Source organism: Phytophthora parasitica (genome assembly GCF_000247585.1).
Source record: "Phytophthora parasitica INRA-310 unplaced genomic scaffold supercont2.2, whole genome shotgun sequence".
In the NCBI taxonomy this organism is placed as follows: Eukaryota; Oomycota; class Peronosporomycetes; order Peronosporales; family Peronosporaceae; genus Phytophthora; species Phytophthora nicotianae.
Genome location: NW_008648988.1, coordinates 1,056,424 through 1,077,717, shown reverse-complemented (window position 1 = coordinate 1,077,717; position 21,294 = coordinate 1,056,424). Strand labels below are relative to the sequence as shown.

Sequence of the window (21,294 nt, the reverse complement as noted above, 5' to 3'; positions counted from 1 at the left end):
TGGTTCACCAGCGTCGAGAACCAACGGTTCACGGCCGAGTACGGCTTGCGGAACTCCTTGTCAAGCACGAACTTGAACGGGTACACCAGAGCCGAGGCCACGACGATGTCGGCTAGCGTCACCTGTTCACCAACCAGGTAAGTGCGGAGGTGCAGGTGGTTCTCAAGGGTTTGCAGAGCCTTCTTCACATCAGCCTTAGCCTTGGTAAGGGCGGCGGCGTTGAATTTGCCAACACCAAGGATGGGGTGCACCCACACCTCAAGAGGAACCTCCAACTCGTAGGCGGAGAAGTCGATCCAGGCGTCCACCTGACCAGACTCGAAGAACGTCTTACCGTACAGACCCGTGTCAGGGCGCAGGCGAGCGACATAGCGGGCGATAGCACCGCTTTCGAAGAGGGTGCCCTCCTCAGTCTCAAGGATCGGGACCTTGCCGATAGGAGTCTTGGCCTTAAACTCCTTGGACTTAATATCCTTGGCGAAATCGAACTCCGGCAGCTCGATGTCGACGCCGTTATACTCGGCGGCAATAAGCACCTTGAAGACGCGATAGTTTCCGGGGTACGTATAGAGCTTCTACTCCAAGGCAACATCATAACACGGTGAGTTCCATTCGCTCAGCTAGAAAGCAGCACAAACAGCTACTTCGTACCATCTTGGGGAAGAAGGAGAATGCAAAAAAAAAAAAAAAAAACGACTGGAGCCAAAGGAATTGTAATTGTAATAGTTGCACTGGAAAATGAAATATTTTCAATACAGATTCTAATATTAGGACTAAAAGTTGTAGAGTGCGTCTCAAATCGTCCTTAATCCAATTGAAAAAAGAAATAACTAAGAAATATAGCGGTACTAACGTTTTGGCTAATTTTGTCTGAACCTACGCTATTTCAGAGTGGAACCCAAATTGGCCACTGTGATTACCCAGTGATTTACCGCACTGCACTGTCAAGCAGCAGCTGAGCTACTAGCTCATAATGCAGCAAGTTACTGCCAGCAAGTATGTTTCAGTCGAGCTGAAGCTGGCAGCTCTGGGATACATATCCTAGGCGGCTACAACGAGAAAAAATTCTCTCTGCCAGATCTTGGGTACCTACTTGACAGCGCCGGATAAAGTGTCGCACGTTTATGGCATGCTGTCGCGACCTTCGGGCAACCTCCCACAATAACCGGCGCTGGCTTTTTGGGCCGCCCAGCACTTGACGAAAGAGACGAGCGGCAGGAAACCTCGATCGACGCCGCAGCGACGGGAAAAGCCTCGAACAGGGAGCCAGAAGTGCCGCATCCTCCGCCGTCGCCCTCGCCCTCGCTACACATTTTCTACAGGCCCCAGCGACGCCTGCACTGTTGAAGGAGGACACAGACGCTTCCGTTAGCTGCACATGGCCAGCAGAGATAATAGAGACAGCGGCGGCCTCCGTGTGACCGAGCGCCAGCCGATTTACAGCGGCACCAACAGTTCAGCGCCGTCCAGCCGCAAAACCAAGTCACGCCGTCCTCACGCTCCGCCACCGCCGCCTCCACAGCGACCGCAACAGCATTTTGATCCGAACGAAATGGAATACGGCATGGCTGAGTCCGAGCGGCAAATGCCCGGCAGTGATATGCCCTATTACCGTACAGACAGCGCTCCCAACGCCCAGGGATTCCCTAATGGCATGCTGGAAGCAGGGTGCGTCGCTGTTATGATGTTGTGGCGTTGCGACTGGTATTAACGTTGTGTTATGTGTTAACTTGACTCGGCAGTAATGGCTATTCGCCCATGAAAACTCCAATTGAGCTCAAGAAACCTCCCAGCTCTAAACAAATGCGTTCTGTAGATGAGAGCTCCGAGGACAGCTTCGATAATGGCAGCTACGTGACCGACAAGATCCAGGGCGGCCCCAATGAAGGCATCGGCTGGTTCCACGCCAAGATCAAGGTCGAGAACTCCATCCACTGGGCCAACAACTACAAGATCCAGTGCATCATGTTCTTCATTTTCATCTGCGGAGCTGCGATGACTGTGACGTTTGCGGATAATGACGCCGACGCGTCAGTTGGACTCGTGGCAGGCAGTCTCATCACGCTCTTCTGTTGCTGTGCGGTGGTGTACACGTTCCTGACGCGCCCGACCTGGCGGAAACACCCGAATCCCATCATCTTCTTCCGCAGTATCTGTGATATCTGTCTGGTGGCGGTGTTGCTTATCACGGAGCTGTACAAGTGTGGCAATGGCGACTGCTCGAACACACTTACAGGGGCGTCCTGTACGGCCACAGCAGCACTCACGCAGTTTTTCCTCTGGACGTCGGAGAGTTGGTTCTTCGTGATGGCCATCGACATGCTGTCGTCACTGCAGAGTCCGTTCACAGACTACAAGAGCAACATGCGTCGCTATCATGGTTTTGTATGGGCCACAGGTATGTCAGATCACTCTGTTTTACAGTTGATATTTCGTGCTAATTTGTGAGCTGTTTGTTGCCTTTAGGTCTGTTGACGTGCATTTTGCTGGTATCCATCCCCGATTTCGCCGGCGAATCGGAATTTGGATATTGCTGGACTGCAAGCAAGAGCAAGTTGCGCCATGACAACAGTGAAAGTTCAGATACAAGCGAGACGGGCAACCTTTGGAACCTCAATTTTCAGTACGTTTAGTTGGCATTTGCTGTGCTATAGAGGGGGTAGTAACTTGAGGTGTTGCTTGTTGTGATCAGGTCGTGGCTGCTTTTCTACATTTGGCTCATTTTGTACTGGGTTTACGCCATAACGTACGTCCTTGAGGTTTGTCTCCACTTGTTGCATGCGATACTGACCGGGAGCACGTTTTGGTCCTTTCCTGCAGTGTTATTTTCTGGGCATATAGACGTCTTAATTCCGGTCTTTCGGAGACATTGCGTATGCGTCTTCGCGTGCTGCACTCGGTTACGATGTAAGTTCTTACGCTCGTATAATATCGCTAGAGGATGTTACCTGACAATACTGTTCTGACCATCTTCAGCTATGTGATCGCCATTATCATCTACTGGGGACTTTCCTTTTGTATCTATGTGCCGTTTCTGGTGCAAGGCGATGACCGTTCGAGTTGGGTGGAGCAAATGATGAACTTCATGATCACGTGCAAGGGTTACTTCGACTTCGTGGTCTGGTTCCAGATGAACGATTTCCACGAAGTATCGAAGAAGGGCAAAGGGAAGAAGGCGGACGTCGATGTGGATGTTGATCTGAGTCCGCAAGTGAATTTGGCTCTGCGTTGCGAAGTGCTGTACTACACGACGACTGGTATCATTCAGGCTGTGCGTGACACGCAACACCTTCCCCCTGGAGCCAACCAGCAGGAGTTGTATCTGCAGCCTCAAGGCACAGAGGACAACCGTGGATCACTTGGTGTAGACGAGTACATGATTCGTACGCGACCGAAAGCAGCACTTGGAAAGGGCACGTTATTTATTGACTACTGTCCGCACACCTTCCAGACCATCCGTGAACACTTTGGCATTGACACGAACCGATACATCGAGAGTTTGAGCCGAACAACCAAGGAACGTCTGAGTGAAGGTGCCAGTGGCGCCTTTATGTTCTTCTCGCATGATCAGCAGTTGATTGTGAAGAGTATGAGCGATGAGGAGTCAGTCTTCCTGCGGTCGATCGCTGCAGAGTACGCGTCTTTCTTGCTGACGAACCCAGACAGTTTGCTCACTCGGTTCTACGGATGCCACGCTATTCGGTTATACGGCAACACGTTCAATTTCGTCGTCATGGCTAACTTGTTCAGTACGGAGAAGGTCATTCACCGTCGCTACGACATCAAGGGGTCCTGGGTGAACCGCAGTGCCAAGCATCCTTCCAAGGGCAAGCGGGTTACGTGTCGTCACTGTAATGCCAAGTACGTCTTCGGCTCGACTGATGCTGAGAACTGCAGGGCACGCGTTGGTCGCCACGAGCCTAATGTGATTCTTAAGGACAACGATCTGACGGCCAAAGTTCGATTGGACCCGAAGGTCGCCGAAGAGCTGTACGACCAGGTCGTGAAGGACGCCAATTTCCTCTCGCGCTTGGGAATTATGGACTACTCGCTCCTGCTGGGTATCCACAATGTCGAGTACATGGTGAATCCGGATCTGGAGGAAGAGCCTGTTATTCCACCGAAGGATGCGGTCGGACCGAGACGCCGTACTATCAACAATTCCACAATGAACGGTGCGCCTTTGAGGGAGTCCAAGCCTCGTCAACATCTCCCACGTGTTGCGACGGGTACGCGTCGAGCGAATACCGTCGTGGGTCCATCAATCTACTACTTCGGTCTCATTGACATTCTTCAGACATGGAACATGGACAAGAAGTTGGAGCGCTTTGCTAAAACCAAGTTGTTGGCTAAGGACGCCGACGGCTTATCGGCAATTCCTCCTGCTGCGTACTGCGAGCGCTTCAAACGTAAGATGGGCGAGATTTTGTCGGTGACGACACGGGACGAGTACGCCGAGTGCTACGTGGGCGAGCGGAGAGGAAGCAACAGCGGCACTGTGAACGGAGATGCAGACCCCAACCACCGTTTTTTTTAAACCGTGAGGCCTTGGTGGGAAACGAAGGCAATGGTGACGCCCCCCACCGAGGGCCCGCCCTCACGGAACGACGCAAGCTTCACCCTCTTCTTGGAGGTTTTCTATGTTGACGACGTGCTGCTGCAAAGTCAGCGGGTGTACTTTAGATGAACAACACAAGCAGCCAAACAAGCACCAGTCCAAGCGAACAAGTGACTACAGTTAGTTAATCAACCAACCGATAATGAATCGAGCCATGCAGTTTTGATATCACAACGTTTTTTTCGCAAGTGCTAACCGTTTCACTCTGTCCCATGGCAACATGACAAACATTTTCATTGGCAACATCCGTTTTGGCGGGAAGTTGTTAAATATCTTGATTTCACTAAGACCCTCTTAGCTGAAACCTACAGGCAAAAACGGTCGAATCCACATTTTCAACGAAAACCTGGACCTTCCGACGTTTTCGATGGCAACAGCTCATGATCGCCATCGCCCAGTTCGCAACGCACTGCACCAGTGGCAGCTTGAACAAGATCAGAAACACATTGCGGCTACACAACGGCGTGTGATGCGCATGGCAGCGCCTTCTCTTGGCCTTGGCAGCGACCGTAGGAGACCGCGACCCGTGCACGACCCAGAAGAGGACGCACTTATGTCGCTTCTAATGGAGCGAGACGAGCGAGAAGCAGCCACATCCAATCAACACCTAAAGCCGTCCAGACTACAGTATCCGTCAAAGTTGCCAGTTTTACGCCGTCCCGAGGGCTCCAAGCCAAAAAGCGCTAATTCCATCAAGAATGTCACTTTACGCTCTACAGGACAGAAACTTAATGCTGCAGGCGATTTCTACTCTCCAGTGAGACCAAGCGAGTCCTCACTCAACAGTTCAAGCTCAGGATTCCGACAACAGCTATCGTTTTCAAGGATTAAAGCTCCAACGCCGAAACGATTGGTGGGGACGACAGCATCGCCGTCACCAAGGCATTCGCTGACGTACAACCAGATGGAGACTCCAGATAGATGGCGTACCACTGCGATGCGGTCGAATCAGGACGAATTGAATGAATCCGCAATAAAACGATGGGAGGAGGAAGACGCACTACAAGCTGACAGATTGTTGGAGAAAGCTGCGAAGGATGGAGACAACGAAGCACTCTGGAATGATTTCTTTTACGGAACTAAAGCTGCTCGTGCCAAGGCGAAGAAAGTACCAGAACAACCTGTAGTGTACTCGACTAGCAGTTTCCCAGAGGTTTTCTCACGCAGTAGATCGAATTCGCATGGCAGTTCGTGCTACGAAGATGAGCGACCCAAGTCACCGCAGAAGGTGTTACCCAATGAGTTATGCTCTCAGCCAACACGTAAACAGACAGTGATATCCACTATGCAGCATAGCGATGGATCGCGTGCTGCCGACTCGAATGCCCCCACTTCAACGCAAACGATTTCAGAGATGCTGGCGTCGATGAACAAGTCGACAGGTGAGCCAGACAGTGGAGATCTTGTAGCTGGTGATCAGAACGACGACGATTCCAATGGCGATAAGTTCTGTCGTGACGGGTCTGCGGATGATCATGGTGGCGTACGAATAGGAGCTTCTGGTATGGAGATTCCACGATGGAATATGATCGTGGTGGCTAGTTGCTTGGTGGTGGGGACGAGCGGGTTTTTCATGGAAGAGTTAATGAGTTTGGTGGGATTATTCTCGAGACGCACTCTATTCACGGTTTCTAGAAGAGAACAAGAGCGAATGCGCAACCGAGTAAGCGCTCTGCAGCAGGAGCTTCAGGGATTTCAGTTGTCGACATCGGAGATTGAGGTGAAGTCGCAGACTGCTCTAGCTGAGCTGCGTCAGCACATGGATAGGATGCGGCTTGATCGCGAGAAGCATCAAGACATGCTCGCGAATGAGATGCAAGAACTGCGTCGACATGTTGTACATGTCACCCATGAGTTGGTGGAGAAGGAACGGGAATCTATTCAGACACAACTGGAGGAAATGGTCAAGATCCAGGTGATTAACCAAGAGAACGCACACAAGCGCAATGCAGTTGCCGGACATGAATACAAAAAGGACGAGGAGCCGGGAGAAACTACAACTGAAATAAAGCTCGACGTTCGGTCGGATGTATCAAAGGATAAGTCTAACCTAGAGTCTCTGTCGGGTTCTGGCGACATTGAGCATGGGCACAAGGTTGACACAGCTCAAGCCACGAACCTGGAGTTCTCTAACGCTGAGCAGAGCCACAAGGAGATCGTCGCTCCTGTCGAGTCGAATGAGGTCAATGTTTCGTCCGGACAAGCCTCTAATCAACTCGACAATTTGGAGAAGAAGGTTTCGTTACCGGAGCAGGAGGTAGCCGTTGCTCCGTCAATATCACATTTACATGTGAATGGCCCTGAAACCAAAATTGAGTCTTTACCTCAATCTGACGTCGAAGAGATTAAAATCGAGCATGCACAGACAGTTATCGTGACGCCAGTACCAATTCTTGAGCATTGCGTCGACTCTTCAGCCGCGCCGGCATTCAATGTGAAAGCCATCGCAAAGCCACATCACGACGGAATGGCGTTGGATGGGATTCTCCTACTTATTGGCATCATGTTTCTCGCTGCTTGTGTCGTGCTTCGCGTTTACAACATCAATCGCCGCAAGAGGTGGTTCGAGGAGCGTCGAAAGAGGAGAAACCAGCGAGCATTGCGACTAGCTCAGCTGCGAGCGCGGGCTATGGCAGAAAACCAAAATGACAGTGAATGGGATGACGACGATGGCATCGAGGAGGTTTCGCTTATGACACCAGTACGCGATAACGAGGACGAACAAGCAAAACCGGAGCAGGAACAGAAATCAGCAGACGTCGATACTGAGTTTGAGGACAACAACCAGGCTGAACGAACCTCGTATTCTCCAGCAGAAGCCTATCGCATGGCAACGACTGAGGTGAGTACGCGTCAACTTGATCGAAACAATTACTTTGGCTAACCTTTTTTTTTTTCCAGCGAGTTAGCACCAGCACACGCAAGAGCAGTCGTAGTGGAGGATCACCACTGCAGTTACGGCAACGCAGTCCTCGACTACGTCGGGAACTACTTGCAAAATACACAATAGGATAGGCGACATCTAACATAGTATCACCACGAACCTCCGAGAAGGGTTGACCCAACATGACGTTGCCATCATTTCACTACAATTATTGTGTGTCAAACTTGTGTACCCACCTGCGATTTCCCGATAATGCTGGCGCGGGTAGCACGCCGCGTGCAGCGGTCAACGCCCCGCCGCGCCTTCAGCGCCGCAACAGGAGGAACCAGCGCCACCGAAGATCGTACTGAGTCGCTCTACTTCACCACGCGTATGTCGCCGATAGAGATGAATAAGTAAAATTCAACCAACAAATTACAATAATTTTTATTTTTTGCTGCAGGTGGTCACATTAAAGGGCGAGAAGTGCTGGAGGAGTTCGGAATGGTGTCGGCTGTGGCTGTGCGCTCCAAGTCCGTCATTAGTGACATGTATGTGGCTCTAGCGGGACTCGTGGGTGGCGAAGCTGCGTCGTACACTTCGTTGATGAACGAGACGATGGCTGAGGCGGTACATCGAGTGCAGTACGCGGCTAGAGCTCAGGGAGCCACGGCAGTCATTAACGTCCGGTTCGACTCGAATACGACAATGAACCGACTGGTGTTCGGTATGCATTGCTCAGTTATCTGCTATGGAACAGCAGTGAGGTGCCGTCCTCTTCCTCCTGTGACGAACATCACTCTGTGATAAATAAATGATGAGATGTTGAATGAGGCATTTTTATCCGTTATTTGGAGCTTTGTGAAGAATTTTAGGATGTCGACGACCTGCACTTGCTTCACGACGACGAAGTGCTGGCTTGTTCGCTTCAGCTAGTGGAAGAATAGAGGCAGACTGAGCACCGAGCACAGCGTCAAGGACCTCAGCTTTATCGGGTTCATTGCCTGAGTTGCTGATCGAAATTGGATTGATTTTCTTGTCTTTCGTTTTGGAGATAAAACCTCCACCGAGGAATAACCCGTTGGCTGCACTGTTTGCAAATACCTCGCGTTGTCGATCACTTAAGCGTTTTCCAACTTGTTCGCTGTCTTCATCTGCGTCCGAATCATCTTCTTCGTTCGTAGATAGAGACGATCTATCGCAACCAGATGCATTTTTTGGAGACAACGCTCGTGCATCCAAGTTCAGTGTTGCTAAGGCGGGTCGTCGTGGATGCTCCAGCTCCTGATGCTGATGCTGTCTGTAGTACGACTCTGGAAGCTGCAACGGCGGCATAGTCTTCCGTCCAGCTATTTCGTCACGGATGTTACTATCCTTCTCGATACAGTCGAGGGATAACAGGCTTGTGGATACCACACCTGGATGTTTCTGTCGTTGAAGTACTTTTGTAAGTTGCTGGTGTTGATGGAGCGCTGTTCGCGTAAAAGTTTGCTGTTCCCGTAGAACTTCGAGCAATTCTTGCCTTTCCTCGTCTTTCAATTGTTTTTTTGCTTTGAGATCTCGAAGCTGTTTAGTATTAGTGCGTGGAACGTGCGCAGCAGCCCCTGTGACACCTAAGAAAGGTCTGTCTTCTTCATAGCCGTGGAAACTGGCAACCCGCTGGTTTTGCCGCCTTAATTCCTCGTCACGAAGTTGTTGCAACGTTTTGATTCGAGCAGGACTAAGGCTTGTATTCTCCAAGCTCAACTGAACGCTATCGAAGACTTCTTGGCCAGCTTCAGTAAGAGCTTTCAGTAGTGATGGCTTGTCAGGTTCGCCTCGAATTTCCGATTCGGACGGACCATCGAGTCTACGTGGGTCATTCTGATCCAAGACGCGTTGCAACAATTGTCGAGCCTGCTCCTCTCGTCTTCGTGGGTGGACCGCTGGTGCGAAAATACGCTTTGTCTAACAAACAGTGTTAGCATTTATCATTTTTACGGGTTATCCGAGACATACTTTGTTGCCACGTCCTTGATTTTTGCCTGTTGAAGTGCCTTGGTAGTAGTGCTTCAGACGTGCACCGAGCAGAAACTCAAGCGGCACATGGTCGTTCGAATCTGTCTCCGGTGACATGGTCATTCTGTCAGCTATTTCCACTTGTGGCAGTTTCCTTGACACGAGACACTACTGCTAGTGCCATTGCAGGAACATTTCGGGCAGCTAGGAAAATAGACTCGTATGACCCCATCTTGAGAAGAACTTCTACAAAGAGACTTGAAGACTGTTGCAACATGGTTGGATGTTGTCCAAACCCCGAAGTCATCTCTGAGAAAGAGGAAGCAGGTCCAAGAAGTGGACTTGTACCCGGAAGTCAGCGAAAGTACGAGCTGAGGATGTTGGGGTTTGCTGCTTCGTCTAAACAACACCTTTGTGACCATTACTATGTAGATGTCGAGATGGATTTTGCTGCCTCTGGTTTATAGTATACTGGATTGGCATGGTAAACTAACTGGACGTCACTCTAAACTTTTGGGTTTCACTATGGCTCACTTTTGAGGTTTTCAGATCGTCGTAGCCATCATCGCTTTACAGACAGGAGAACCTTTGAGGTACGAAGTTTGCAACTAAATTGACCAAAGTATGGAAATGGTCTTAAATATTTGTTTCGCGTGTTCAAACAGCCTCATCTACGGAAAAGACTACAATGGAAATGTGTGTGGAAAAGGTGACTTCGCCAACGCGCGGTTCACGACATACCCTCGACTCAACGAAGACCTTCTAATTGCTGCAGCAAATGGGGTATCTCCTAGTAATGCCAAATTCTTCGGCGTTTGTGTGGAAAGCTGCCCTACTGCTGGCTCTAAAACCTGTACGTACGGTAACGAGACGTGTTGGGTTGTCGCTCAGGACACCGAGTCTGCCTTCTTCCGGTGTTTACCAGTAGTATCCACCAATGAAACAGTACTGGATGAAGTTTGTATCGACCCTAAAGGCGCTGACCCAAACTGTACTGTGGATCTGTACGAAGCTGGCGAATGCGACACAATTTGCAACACAAAGCGTTCTCACAAGGAAGTATGGGAAGTGGAAGCTACTGGTGGCACCAGCCCATTGTTGAGCCAGTTGCAGGGAAATTTACAAGTTCTTGGGCGTTTCTTGAACGACATGTATGCTGCTCGTTCGGTGGTTTTACTGGTCGGAGGTCTGGGGGCTTTAATTCTTGGAATGCTCTGGTTAATCGTGCTGCAATTCTTCGCTGGCTGCGTGGTGTGGCTTACGTGCTCGCTTGTACTCATCGGGCTAATTCTATTGAGTTTATTTTGCTCTGTACGCTCGGAGTTGATCTCGGCAGAAGACATAGGAGCTCTATCATTCTTGAATGCCACCACCATCGACACAACTGCGTTGGCTGTGACGAGCGACGAGAACACGAAGCTGCAATTCAAGGCTGCTGCATATGTATCGTGGGTGGTCACAGCAGTTGTCTTCTTGCTCATCATTGCAATGCGCAAACGCTTGAAAATCGCCATTGCTATTATCCGCGAGAGCTCCAAGGCAATCCAACAACTCCCAATGCTTTTGCTTTGGCCAGTCATTCCGACTGCATTCTTCGTAGGGCTCGTTGTCTACAGCGTGGCAATAGCAGCCTATCTTTTGAGTTCGGACGATTTGACGGCAGCCGTGAAGGAATCAGCTACAACGTTCAATGTCATGAGCGAGTTAAGTGCCGCGGAAGAGCTACCGGCCAAAAGTTTGCAACAAGTGCTGCTTGCCTTCCACGTTTTTGGATTTCTGTGGACAAACCAACTGTTACAAGCTATCTCGATTTGCGTTATTGCTGGGACTGTCGCTCAATTCTACTGGACACCACCTTCAGATAATGGAAAACGAACGCTGGAATCAAATTTTCCAATATCCCGAGCACTCGGGTATACACTACGCTTCAGTATCGGATCTCTTTGCTTTGGATCTTTCATTATCGCCTTCGTCCAGTTCCTTCGAATCATGCTCGAGTATCTCGATCGCAAGTAAGTCAACCTGTAGTTGAACTGGTTTCCACTGTTGCTAATTCTTTTGCTTTTGCGCAGTACGAAGCAGATTCAGCAGACGAATCGCGTTGTTCGTGTGGCACTTCTCGCAGTCAAATGCTGTCTTTGGTGCTTCGAGAAGTGCATCAAGTTCCTGTCCAAGAACGCCTACATCCTAATCGCGATGAAAGGTAATTCGTTCTGTGCGGCATCGGCGCGCTCGTTCAAGTTGATCTTCAAGAACATGGCACGCGTAGCAGTGGTGAACTCCATCAGCTTCTTCCTGTTGTTCCTCATTAAGATGACTGTCACTCTTGCTGTCGGTCTTGTGGTTTTCGCGTTGCTTTCCAAATCGTCGTCACTTTCCTTATCAGCAGACCAACTTTCACTCTTGGGAGGTGCGACTGTGATGTCGCCTTTAGCGCCAGTCGTTGTGGCCTGCGTGCTCGCTTGGCTGGTGGCTTCTGCCTTTGTAAACGTCTACGATATCGCTATCGACACCATCTTGCTATGTTTCTGCGAAGACGTGGAACTTCATGGCCCCACTGCGAGTGAATTCATGAGTAAAGAACTACAGCGTATTATGGGTGGAAGTATCCCACACCACGCTACAGAGGACAAGCATCAGTTGATTCACGTATCACCTAAAGGCGAGGGGAAGAATGCTAGCCCAACGGGACGGCAAAACCCTCCCGATGAAGAGACTGTCGTCGAGAGAATGGAGGAGACAGATATTTAGCTAGGGGATTGATTCATTAGCTATTGAGTGCTAAGGTTGAGTACGCACAAACCGCTACTTTCTTCCGCCAAGTTTTCTTGTGCTTCTCACGTTGCTGCTGCTCGAGTCTGTCGAGCTCGTCACGGCGTTGCGTTCGTCTGACCCCGTCTTCTTGACGCACTCGAGCTAGCCAGGCGTTGTAGGCCTGTTGATTCTCAGATTCCGAACGCTCCCGATGCAGATACAGTGTCTTGTTGGCTTCATTCAAAGACGTACGCTCCGCCTTGCGAGTGGATCGCTTCTTCGTCTTGGGGTTGACATGCAAAGATGGAGGCTTACACCACGACTAACAATACATGGTTAGGATATTGATGCAGCGTTACTAAGCTACAAACTCGACTGCATACCTGCAAATTGCTTTTTGTATCGACAGCGCCCTTCTGCTTCTTGCTGGTGCGTTTACGACGGAGCCAATCTCGGAAGGCAGCGTCGATATCAGCTTGTTTTTCCTGGTTATCATCGTCACCACCAAGTGTTTGCACGCTAGGCTGCGTACTAGCTTGCTTTTCCTTCAGCCAGAGGCTGTACGACTTGGACTTGCGGATCTACAGCATTTGGGATCTGTGACGCGTGGAGATAACTTCAACATCTTTGACCAATGGATGAATCGCACCTTGAGGATCTGCCGTCGACACGCGTCCTCCACGTCCACATGCTCAAATCTTTCTTGCCAGTGCCACATCGACATCGGTTGCATGTTACTGGCAGACATCCTCGACCGCATAGCTAAATGCAGGGAGCATGCGCATCAACGCACTAGGCAAAATTAGAAACCTAAGACCTAGCGATGTTTGGACTTGGAGGAAGTGACAATTCAATTCATTTTTGAATCATTGCTGTCGGGTCGAACAGCGTGTTAAGGTTCGTCTTTTCATGTTTTTTTTTTAATATTGAATTGACTTTGGAATTCGCTGGCATGGGTGAACCCATTTTCTCTTCGATCCATTAATTATGTGCCTAATTAGTATCTACCATTCTGACAGACTTGCTTTCTTGTTTTGGTGTATCCAGGTCATCCGAAGAAATGCTTTTGTAAGGAGGATATCCACGTCGGATATCGCCAAACCACCACAGTCTCCATGCACCAAGAGGGTCTATTCTCGGAAAATCAAAGTCTTTAGGGAGTCGATGAAATTTCCCGCCCCACGTATAGTACGTATTCGATTTTTGTACAGGTTGGTGTGTGGTGGTATACCTGTTGCTTCCATCCATTTAGATTCTCCACCTTCCAGCATTGCTCCTAGTTCGTTCAGAGCAGTTGGATTAGTGGAAAGGAATGTTGAAAGGTGCGGATGGTTGGTTGGCAAGCTGTCCAGCAAGAACTCAGCATGATGAACCAGAGAAGCGAGAGCCAAACTCAAAATCCCAGACAGATTTCGTTCACTAGCAAGTCCAGGAAATATAATTGCAATGGTTGAGCTGATCACTTCATCAAAGTTGTCGACAAAATGAGGGGGTAGAACTGCAAACTTTGAATCATTTACAGGAAGACCTGCAATCACACGCCCTAAAAACTGATCACCCGCAGCTTTGTATCGAAAGTATCTGTCTTGCACGCCACCAAGAGACCAACCACACCGAAGACAGACACTTACTATAGAAGGGCCGCCCGTACTCCCGCCCTCCCTCCACAAGAGAATGTAGCTACACCCGTGTGTACCGTAGCTCTTCCCAATACCATCTTTTTGTAGAAAGCTGCCTAGAGCCTTGCCAAAGCTAACCTTTGGGTCGGAGCCTGGAAATAATCCACTCGGTTGTATGCGAGGATGGCACGCCAAATAAACTCCCAAAGCAGTCATCCAACATATAGACGGACTAAAAGGATTGGCGTAGAGATGGCGAGGGTCACGAGGCCCTGAACCCTCTTGATTCGGCTTCGTCTTGAAAAATATTGCTCCTACACTGTCATCTTTCGGTAATAAGTGCTGCGTTTGAAGAGTTTGAACAGAAGCTGACCTACACATCAGATTCCATTGAGTTGTCAAGAAAAGGTGGGAAAACCCACTGTCATTTCGCTTGAGAGTAGAAGTACACAGCTCCTTGTAGAGCGAATACGTAAGTGGTTGCTTGCCAGAACGCTTAGGTGAGCTTGACTGGTTTTCATCAGCCTCCAGTTTTTCATCCCGGAAAATAACTGTTTCATGGCACCTCCATATCCCACAGGTAGTGGAAGCCGCTTTAAGCGGTAAAGGTCCTTTATAGCACTTCGATATCCACTCAACGTCACCGATTTTGCACGAGATCGCTTGTACACAAAAAATCGTCAAAAACGGCCGGGGTAACTCCGAGAGATTAAGCTCTCCATTTAAGCAAAACAAAATCTGGCTGTGTGAGGGTCCTCTAGGGCTTATCCATTTCTTGATCGCGTTGATGTTGCCCGTGTACTTATTCCTTGTGTCAGGGAATATGCAAGCGTCGCGTATTGCCTTCGCGTCAGCGACAGCAGCACCCAGCAAACGTCTAGCAGGCATGTTATTTTCACTATGGAGGCTCGCCCTAGGAATTAAGCAATTTTGACCAATTAGAAGTGTTTATAATCGTCGGTAGCCAGAACTTACGAATTCTCAACTGGATTCTATCCCTGAGAGTTCCCTCTCGTAAAATTCAGTCTGCCGCGATTCATAGATTCCGGAAATCATAAGCCAACCCACCTACGTTTTGGATGGGAGAGCCACACATTTCTTACGTAAGTCAGAGAATGCCAATTCCGGCCAGATTTGCCATTTCCGTTCTATTCGAGAAGTCACAGGCATACAAAATCCCTGTTAATGTGAAATGGCTTAGGGCTGGACCATCTACTATCACCATCGTACTTCAGCGAGTCAATAATCAACTAAATTCTTTAGCCGATTTGGGTGGTTGTGTACGAGTTCAATCAAAGAACCGCGCACAGAATATTTGAATAGAACTAACACAATATTAAAGTCGCACAAAAGAAACCTCATTGCAATGAACATCAGCGGCAAACCAAAAGTGTTTTCCGAGCTAAAAGGTGGCCGGATAGGTGAGTAGGCGGCGCGCGCGTCACAGTGTCGACGTCGCGCAGGACCCCAACACAGCGACGATTGATCTGATGGCGAGTGACGTTGAAGATAGCTAGAAGGACGGTGCAGTCGGTGACAGACGTACGCTAGGACCTTTTGCTGGAGGCACCAGCCAGCGGCCAAAAGGGGGTAGTGGGTGAGAAGGCGCTGAAAGAAGATCGCTCGGGAGGAGTGACGCAGCCTCAAGTACGATGAAGATGAGTGCGAAAAGGAGAGGCGGCGTTGGCGAGAGAAATGGACGTGAAGAATCGATAGGTAGGAGTAGTCTTCGTAGGAGAGTTCTGGACGGCCGGCGGTGGTCGCCCAAGTATGGGCTGAATTAAGCAGCTAATATACGCGTGAGATTCTGCGGTTCTGCGGGGCCGGCCTCACTCAACAAAAGAAAGACTTACTGAGCGAGGGTTGATAGGGCAAATAGGACCTTGGCGCGTACTGAGGCGGTAGATTGAAATGTTTCGCGGGTTCAGTGAGCGGGGGAGAGTGGTTTGCAAACGCTGGGACTGAGGAGGACGTTGCTGTGAACGACCCCTTGCCGTGATGATTGCTGCGGCCTTAAGCTACCAAGTGGCCGTCTCCAGGATGACTTCTTATACTGTATGTCATCGGCAGGTGAGCCCCGGAACCGAAGTCGGCGTCTGAATATTGTCTTACAGTCGAGAATTTTCTGTCTCCCACCAATCGAGTAGTTGGTTGCTGCTGCCCATTCCATTACGTGACGCGGAGATAACAGCAAATGCAATTGCAGATTGGTCTAAGAACGAAGCACTAATAGGTTCCTTTAAGAATTTTATGCAGGGTTCTCAAAATAAAAAAAATGCCCATATTGGAAACAAGACAAATAGCTAATTAAACGAAATATTCCTTCCTGAATCAGTAAGTACACGATTACAATACTTTCTTCCAAATTTCGGAGCTTCTTTGGTCGAAGCACAACTTTGTACGGTATTAGTTGAAGGACTGGTGGTGGTCAAAACACACAACGACCAAAAGCCATACATTGGGAAGTCCTTTCGGCGTTTTCCGCGGTCGAAGGCGTGCAGTGGAATCCCCGTCAGTTTGACTGTATGTGATCAACCCGAGGACGACGACAACTACCCTGTTACACCGCTCATTTGGTCACTTCGCTGGAGGCAGTTCCGGTGTATGGGGTGTATAGGGTTAATCGAAAATTGCACGTAGCCCATTGGTGGCGAGTGGACACTTCACTACTTTGTTGTAGTAGTAAGGAGAAGTCCGCCTTGGGTGATTAAGTTTCGTCCAGTTATCTCTGAAACACTGAGCACCTCTCCATCTCCGCTTAAATATTGCTTCGTATCCTAAGGAAAAACATGAAAATAACTGCAAAGTTATAACGGGAAAGAGTCATAAATAAAATAACGCATAAACTTATGTTCTTGCAGGCTGTATATCAGTAGTATATCTTTGATGTTGTTGTAAAAAGCATCCAAAGACATATTGGCGGAGCCAAGCATTACTGTGTCATCCAGCAAAGCAAACTTTGCGTGTAATTTACTCCCTTCGTCAGCTACTTCAACCTCAACATCAGCATCAAGTAGATTCACCAACGTACCAACTGCATGATCGAGCATGACTTTGCTGAGGTATATCTTAACCTCTACACCCCTTTTTCTTGGCATCTGCAATTTCCTCCGCAATAATCCTGTTGCTCAACTCGTACCACCTCCCCCAATAATTTTTGCATCTGCCTCAAACGCGTACAGATCTGTTCTTCTGCGTTGCAAGTGTTATCTTCGGTCGTCAGCGGTTCTGTCGGGCCACAATCCAGTTATGACTTGGGGCTGACTAGACCGCATCTGTAAAACACTGTAGGTTTACTCTACCACAACAATGGGTCTTTCCTTAAACCACATTTTATTGTTATTACATTTTTTTGTCCATGCTATGCTAAATTTACGCGGCAGGTTTACCCGACTTTGCTGCACCAACGGAGAAAAATAGTATGAGCGAATCCTGATACATTTTCTAGTTTAAGGCAAAATCTGTTCACGCGATGTATCCCTTCGTCGCTCACTAAAACATTGTCACATATCACATAAATATCGCATAAAACAGAAATATATTGATCGCACTTACACTTCTTTCCGATGGAAATCGCGAAAACAGTTGTCTTTACGCTTAAGCACAATAGGATCTCGCAGTACTCACAAACAATTAGCGTTTGGGGTGCCGCATTGACCGAAACGGATGATTTAGTCTTGAACTGACACAAAAAACACCTCGCCTGGGGCTCAGCGACAACTGGAAGGTGGTCTACAGGTATGGTTCTTGACGCTGGTATTCATCCTGAGTGCTAGATTGCGCGTGTGCGGCAACGGGTGGCAAACACCGGTCATTTCTTCATCCGTTTAATTAATTCTTCGTCTATCGTGGCACTATTAACAAATCCCACGCACGCTGCAAACGCAGCTCGTTATGGCTCCACTTCAAAGATGGAAACAGTGACTTGTAAATAAAGTAGGAGTTGGCAATTGTCGTGTTCAGCAGCCAAAAGAAAAGCGATATCCAGGTTCTGAGCGATATGAGCTGGAGGCAATAGTAGGACCGATAGCGATCAGCCAGATCCACTCCATTCATACTGTGGTTGTAATCATCAATAATGTTAGGGATAGAAAGGTGTTTGCGTTACTAACTTCCAAACACTCTGTGTACTGTAGCTGCATTCATTAAGGTCTCGCATGGTCGTCTTCGGTTACGTACAACAAACCATAGAGCTCTGTGAATAGTTGTCCATTTGCTCTCTCTCCACTCTCTTTCTTCTTTGCGATTTTTGTTCGTGTTTGTGACGATCATTTCCTAGTCGTACCAGCTTCGCAAGAGAAAAAACGCATCGACAGCAGCCAGCGAGGTCAGCTGCAGCAAGCGGGTATGTTATGATGGACCTAGTGAGGTGAATATGAGGGCTCTGGTATGACTGAAAAGAGTGAGGGCTAGTCGGGAGTGAATCGTCCCCCACCTTTTGTGATACACTTTCCTCACTAACGTCGCGAACTTTGAGCTCACTGGCGTCGACACCATGGCGAAAGCGTCTGAGCGAGCTCTCGAGTTGTATCCATGATGTCAACTGACGCTTCGATTTTGTCGTCGATCGTGCCTTCGTCTTCTGTTATCTCCGTCATATGGCGCGCTCCTCCGTCGTTTATCTCATTAAGCAAATCAACGAAGCTCTCCGTGGATGTATTCATCCTTGGCTTTATTACTCAGTAATCAGAAAAGCAAATGATCTGAAAAGCACACAATTCGAAAGCCACTCGTTGTAGAGTGTTTGTATCAAATCTGGGCCGTTAACCCTTTCGCGGCATAAGGTCGCATCTTTCTCCCTTTTGCATAAGCTCAACTGACCCTGTCCTTTCTCTTTTAACACAAGAACACATTGCGGTTCACGAACAGTCAAGTATACTTCATCTAAGTTAGATTCGTATTTGTGTTTGCATCATCACACTATCCTCATTAAAAGGGCGAAATGTGCGTCCTTTTACAGTCAAATAACTTGAATTTGTATAGTATAGTTAAGAGAAACTTATAGCTGCTCATCGCGAAAGGATTAGCCATTTCGAGATCCATTTTGAGTTGACTATAATATACAAAGTCAAGAGAGTCACGTATAAAAGCAGACGTCTTGCATCTTTTACTAAGGTAATGGGTGGCATTCAAATCTTCCAAATGAGATTTGTATATTCTTTTATGGGAATTGCTAAGAAGGGCCCTCTACAGAAAACGCTCATTTGGGTAGTACAAAGACATTACACATTTCTAATCTTAAGAAATAGAAATGAGCAAGGATACCCATAATTGTTCGAGCTCGAGTGGCTGACTCTAAGCAAAGCTGAGGAAGGCAACACCGTCGATGAAGAGTGACTGGGTAGACACAGGAACAACATATGTGCAACAGGAAGTGCGAGGAAGGAATGTCCCGCGAGCAGGACTATTGGCGGCTTAGCTTCAGTTAGAGCGCGGTACTCTTATGTAGGATCACAATGCCAAATGCAGCCGTTCGATGAGCGCCGTGACGACTGCAAGAACGCGCTGGACAAGGCTCGCTGTGTTCTGTTCTTCACGCCTCAGTACGTGGACCGTCTCGAGGTCGGCATGAAGGTCAGTACCGATGAGTTGCTGATCATTCAGAACAGCAACATGCGTATCCCGCAGGAAGGCGGTGACGCCGAGGTGGATGAGCGCAAGAAGCTCATTCTTACTCATGCGGAGATAAAAAAATCGTAACTACAACTCCAAGCACATAAAGGTGGAATAGGAGATGAAGGAAGAGCGCGAAGTGTTTGGCTGTCTCAAAATTAAGATTTGACCCGACATTAAGTCTATTGAGAAATGGATTGAGTAGAGTCGCTTCGACCGTAAGAAGATCGAAACACGGTTGGTTTAGCGGCTACATATCATTGATGCGATGGAAAATATATATCGTTGTCAAGAGCAATATAGGTATCGACAAATCGCTTAACTACTTACACTCAATACGGATGATCCTCCCGATTTTTTCTGTTTCTTTGAGGGGCGGAGCGATGGACTCGACTCGTTCGCGGATTATACTGACAGAACAACACCTTCGTTCTGTAGCCAGTACAAGTGCTTCAAGTAGCTAAATTCCGTATGGGTAAACTGCAGTCTCTCGTCATAAGTGCTCTTGAACGTCTCATTTTCTCGAATAAGTTTGCTAGTGAAGTTTTAAGAGCGCAGTTAGAAACGCTCGCAATTTTTCAGTCAAGTCGACAGCATCACTTGCTTCTGTTTCTTCATACATAAACATTTGTGTTGCAGCTCCACGCATGTGCTGGACATACCTTCCAGTGGTCTTCAACACCATTTCCCTTTCCGAAGGAGAAACGGTGCTCGCCAATGCTGCACTCATACGTTCAGCAACCTCTGTTGCATGCCACAAGACCTCTTGAATGTCTCCGAATTTTACTGCGCGTATCAGAGCTGTTGCTTCAGCTGTAAGTGCAGCTTCTAGAAGACCTTGGCGATATTTTTAAGATCGGTGAGAGACTTCTAAAATTCGGGATCCATAGGAGGTGTAGGTTTAGTTCAGACCTCTGAATATAAAATTTCAGTATCACTACAATCAGTTTTTTACAATAGAAGACGGATTATTGAAAATTTCATCAGAAGTTCAATACCATATTGTACCAATATTTGCAGTACAATTTAGAAAAGTAGGCTCACAGCAGTTTTAAGTACTTATTGGAACAATTTGATGCCAGCTGTTCGTCTCAGATTCATATCTTGCAGTCTGTATTGGTTACATAAGAATCTGATGGCGAATCATTATCGGGGCAGCCACACACAACCAACATGCATCGCATTGCACACTTCGCTTTTTTCGCTTTCGAAGGAACCTCTTCCTCCTATCCCCTTCAAGAAAAACGCCCTCCAACAAAGACATCTGCACCTACTTCTAGGAACCTCTCGGCGAAGGCCGCTACCGATGCAGACAACGTGGTAGTAAGTGGAAGCTGCTCCCCAACTCGGGCTACTTAAACCTAATTGCCCGCCTGTCCCAGTATGGAGCATCTCTGTCAAGAAACGACCGACATTTCGAGAACTTTCCTAGGAGACGTCGCATCGTTACCAGTGGATATACTGGGTTGTGGAGCGGAACATTCCGCTTTCAGAAGTCGACAATGAGCTGACGCGCTCCATGGCAAAGTGAAAATCACGGCCGTCATGCGTTTTGCTCAACAGCATTCGCGACGTAACAAAGAAAGTCGATAAAACACTCGAGACAGACGTTCAAATAAATTTTTGGATTATGTCTGATGAATAGTGTCATGGTTCTTGCCACTACGTTGGTGTAAACGCCGTGTTTGAGACGGACGGGCGTCTTTGGCTATACCTGTCTGCTTTATCGCCCCTTGAGAGCGGCTCTCAAGACACAGACTCTTACATCCAGCTGCTTGGCAGTGTTCTGGATGTATACAACAAACACTCGATATGGTGGCCATTATCGT

At 48.3% G+C, this 21,294-nt stretch overlaps 9 protein-coding genes across 10 annotated transcripts in view; 5 read left to right on the top strand and 4 right to left on the bottom strand.

Annotated features, from left to right (window-relative positions):
• The window catches only part of PPTG_02396 (hypothetical protein), a gene marked incomplete at both ends in the record, with an annotated part of 1,589 nt that extends 935 nt beyond the window's left edge, over positions 1-654 (bottom strand). Inside the window, 2 exons of the mRNA XM_008893468.1 lie at positions 9-575; positions 652-654. Of these exons, the coding sequence (XP_008891716.1) occupies positions 9-575; positions 652-654 (570 nt within the window). The remainder of the gene's footprint in view (positions 1-8; positions 576-651) is intronic.
• Positions 655-1,170: 516 nt separating this feature from the next.
• Positions 1,171-4,792, top strand: PPTG_02395. Of its 2 annotated transcripts, XM_008893466.1 has the most exons (6): positions 1,171-1,668; positions 1,743-2,398; positions 2,467-2,623; positions 2,693-2,746; positions 2,821-2,907; positions 2,977-4,792. In XM_008893466.1, exons 1-6 carry the CDS (start codon positions 1,379-1,381, stop codon positions 4,535-4,537), a joined length of 2,805 nt encoding a protein of 934 aa, XP_008891714.1. In that variant the 5' UTR covers positions 1,171-1,378; the 3' UTR covers positions 4,538-4,792. The 2 variants fall into 2 exon arrangements, with proteins under 2 accessions (XP_008891714.1, XP_008891715.1); XM_008893467.1 differs by having other exon boundaries at positions 1,171-2,398.
• A 118-nt stretch (positions 4,793-4,910) lies between these two features.
• Positions 4,911-7,708, top strand: PPTG_02394 (hypothetical protein). Its single transcript, XM_008893465.1, has 2 exons — positions 4,911-7,460; positions 7,520-7,708. The coding sequence occupies exons 1-2, from the start codon at positions 4,986-4,988 to the stop codon at positions 7,631-7,633; spliced, it is 2,589 nt and encodes an 862-aa protein (XP_008891713.1). The 5' UTR covers positions 4,911-4,985; the 3' UTR covers positions 7,634-7,708.
• A 1-nt stretch (position 7,709) lies between these two features.
• On the top strand, positions 7,710-8,338 carry PPTG_02393 (hypothetical protein). The gene is made up of 2 exons (XM_008893464.1): positions 7,710-7,872; positions 7,945-8,338. Exons 1-2 carry the CDS (start codon positions 7,755-7,757, stop codon positions 8,286-8,288), a joined length of 462 nt encoding a protein of 153 aa, XP_008891712.1. The 5' UTR covers positions 7,710-7,754; the 3' UTR covers positions 8,289-8,338.
• PPTG_02392 (hypothetical protein) lies at positions 7,904-9,596 on the bottom strand (the record flags this gene model as incomplete). Its single annotated transcript, XM_008893463.1, has 2 exons — positions 7,904-9,428; positions 9,480-9,596. 2 exons carry the CDS (start codon positions 9,594-9,596, stop codon positions 8,322-8,324), a joined length of 1,224 nt encoding a protein of 407 aa, XP_008891711.1. The 3' UTR covers positions 7,904-8,321.
• Positions 9,597-9,754: 158 nt separating this feature from the next.
• On the top strand, positions 9,755-12,230 carry PPTG_02391 (hypothetical protein; the record flags this gene model as incomplete). The annotated part of the gene is made up of 5 exons (XM_008893462.1): positions 9,755-9,843; positions 9,912-9,963; positions 10,029-10,072; positions 10,145-11,491; positions 11,552-12,230. 5 exons carry the CDS (start codon positions 9,755-9,757, stop codon positions 12,228-12,230), a joined length of 2,211 nt encoding a protein of 736 aa, XP_008891710.1.
• On the bottom strand, positions 12,212-13,155 carry PPTG_02390 (hypothetical protein). Its single transcript, XM_008893461.1, has 3 exons — positions 12,883-13,155; positions 12,617-12,814; positions 12,212-12,555 (listed from the first exon to the last, which is right to left on the bottom strand). The coding sequence occupies exons 1-3, from the start codon at positions 12,991-12,993 to the stop codon at positions 12,247-12,249; spliced, it is 618 nt and encodes a 205-aa protein (XP_008891709.1). The 5' UTR covers positions 12,994-13,155; the 3' UTR covers positions 12,212-12,246.
• Positions 13,156-18,330: 5,175 nt separating this feature from the next.
• Positions 18,331-18,516, bottom strand: PPTG_20929 (hypothetical protein; the record flags this gene model as incomplete). The annotated part of the gene is made up of 1 exon (XM_008894356.1): positions 18,331-18,516. One exon carries the CDS (start codon positions 18,514-18,516, stop codon positions 18,331-18,333), a length of 186 nt encoding a protein of 61 aa, XP_008892604.1.
• A 614-nt stretch (positions 18,517-19,130) lies between these two features.
• PPTG_02389 (hypothetical protein) lies at positions 19,131-19,796 on the top strand. Its single transcript, XM_008893460.1, has one exon. It carries the CDS (start codon positions 19,316-19,318, stop codon positions 19,550-19,552), a length of 237 nt encoding a protein of 78 aa, XP_008891708.1. The 5' UTR covers positions 19,131-19,315; the 3' UTR covers positions 19,553-19,796.
• Positions 19,797-21,294: the final 1,498 nt, after the last annotated feature.

What these genes read in the sequence shown, in the direction of transcription:
- PPTG_02394 (XM_008893465.1), top strand. Translation starts at nt 4,986, where the DNA reads ATGGCAACAGCTCATGATCGCCATCGCCCAGTTCGCAACGCACTGCAC. An exon ending in ATCGCATGGCAACGACTGAG is followed by an intron (nt 7,461 to 7,519) that starts GTGAGTACGCGT and finishes TTTTTTTTCCAG; the next exon opens with CGAGTTAGCACCAGCACACG.
- PPTG_02389 (XM_008893460.1), top strand. Translation starts at nt 19,316, where the DNA reads ATGCAGCCGTTCGATGAGCGCCGTGACGACTGCAAGAACGCGCTGGAC.
- PPTG_02390 (XM_008893461.1), bottom strand. Translation starts at nt 12,993, where the DNA reads ATGCGGTCGAGGATGTCTGCCAGTAACATGCAACCGATGTCGATGTGG. An exon ending in GTCGACGGCAGATCCTCAAG is followed by an intron (nt 12,815 to 12,882) that starts GTGCGATTCATC and finishes CAAATGCTGTAG; the next exon opens with ATCCGCAAGTCCAAGTCGTA. An exon ending in ATACAAAAAGCAATTTGCAG is followed by an intron (nt 12,556 to 12,616) that starts GTATGCAGTCGA and finishes ATGTATTGTTAG; the next exon opens with TCGTGGTGTAAGCCTCCATC.
- PPTG_02393 (XM_008893464.1), top strand. Translation starts at nt 7,755, where the DNA reads ATGCTGGCGCGGGTAGCACGCCGCGTGCAGCGGTCAACGCCCCGCCGC. An exon ending in GTCGCTCTACTTCACCACGC is followed by an intron (nt 7,873 to 7,944) that starts GTATGTCGCCGA and finishes TTTTTGCTGCAG; the next exon opens with GTGGTCACATTAAAGGGCGA.
- PPTG_02395 (XM_008893466.1), top strand. Translation starts at nt 1,379, where the DNA reads ATGGCCAGCAGAGATAATAGAGACAGCGGCGGCCTCCGTGTGACCGAG. An exon ending in AATGGCATGCTGGAAGCAGG is followed by an intron (nt 1,669 to 1,742) that starts GTGCGTCGCTGT and finishes TTGACTCGGCAG; the next exon opens with TAATGGCTATTCGCCCATGA. An exon ending in CTTTGGAACCTCAATTTTCA is followed by an intron (nt 2,624 to 2,692) that starts GTACGTTTAGTT and finishes TGTTGTGATCAG; the next exon opens with GTCGTGGCTGCTTTTCTACA.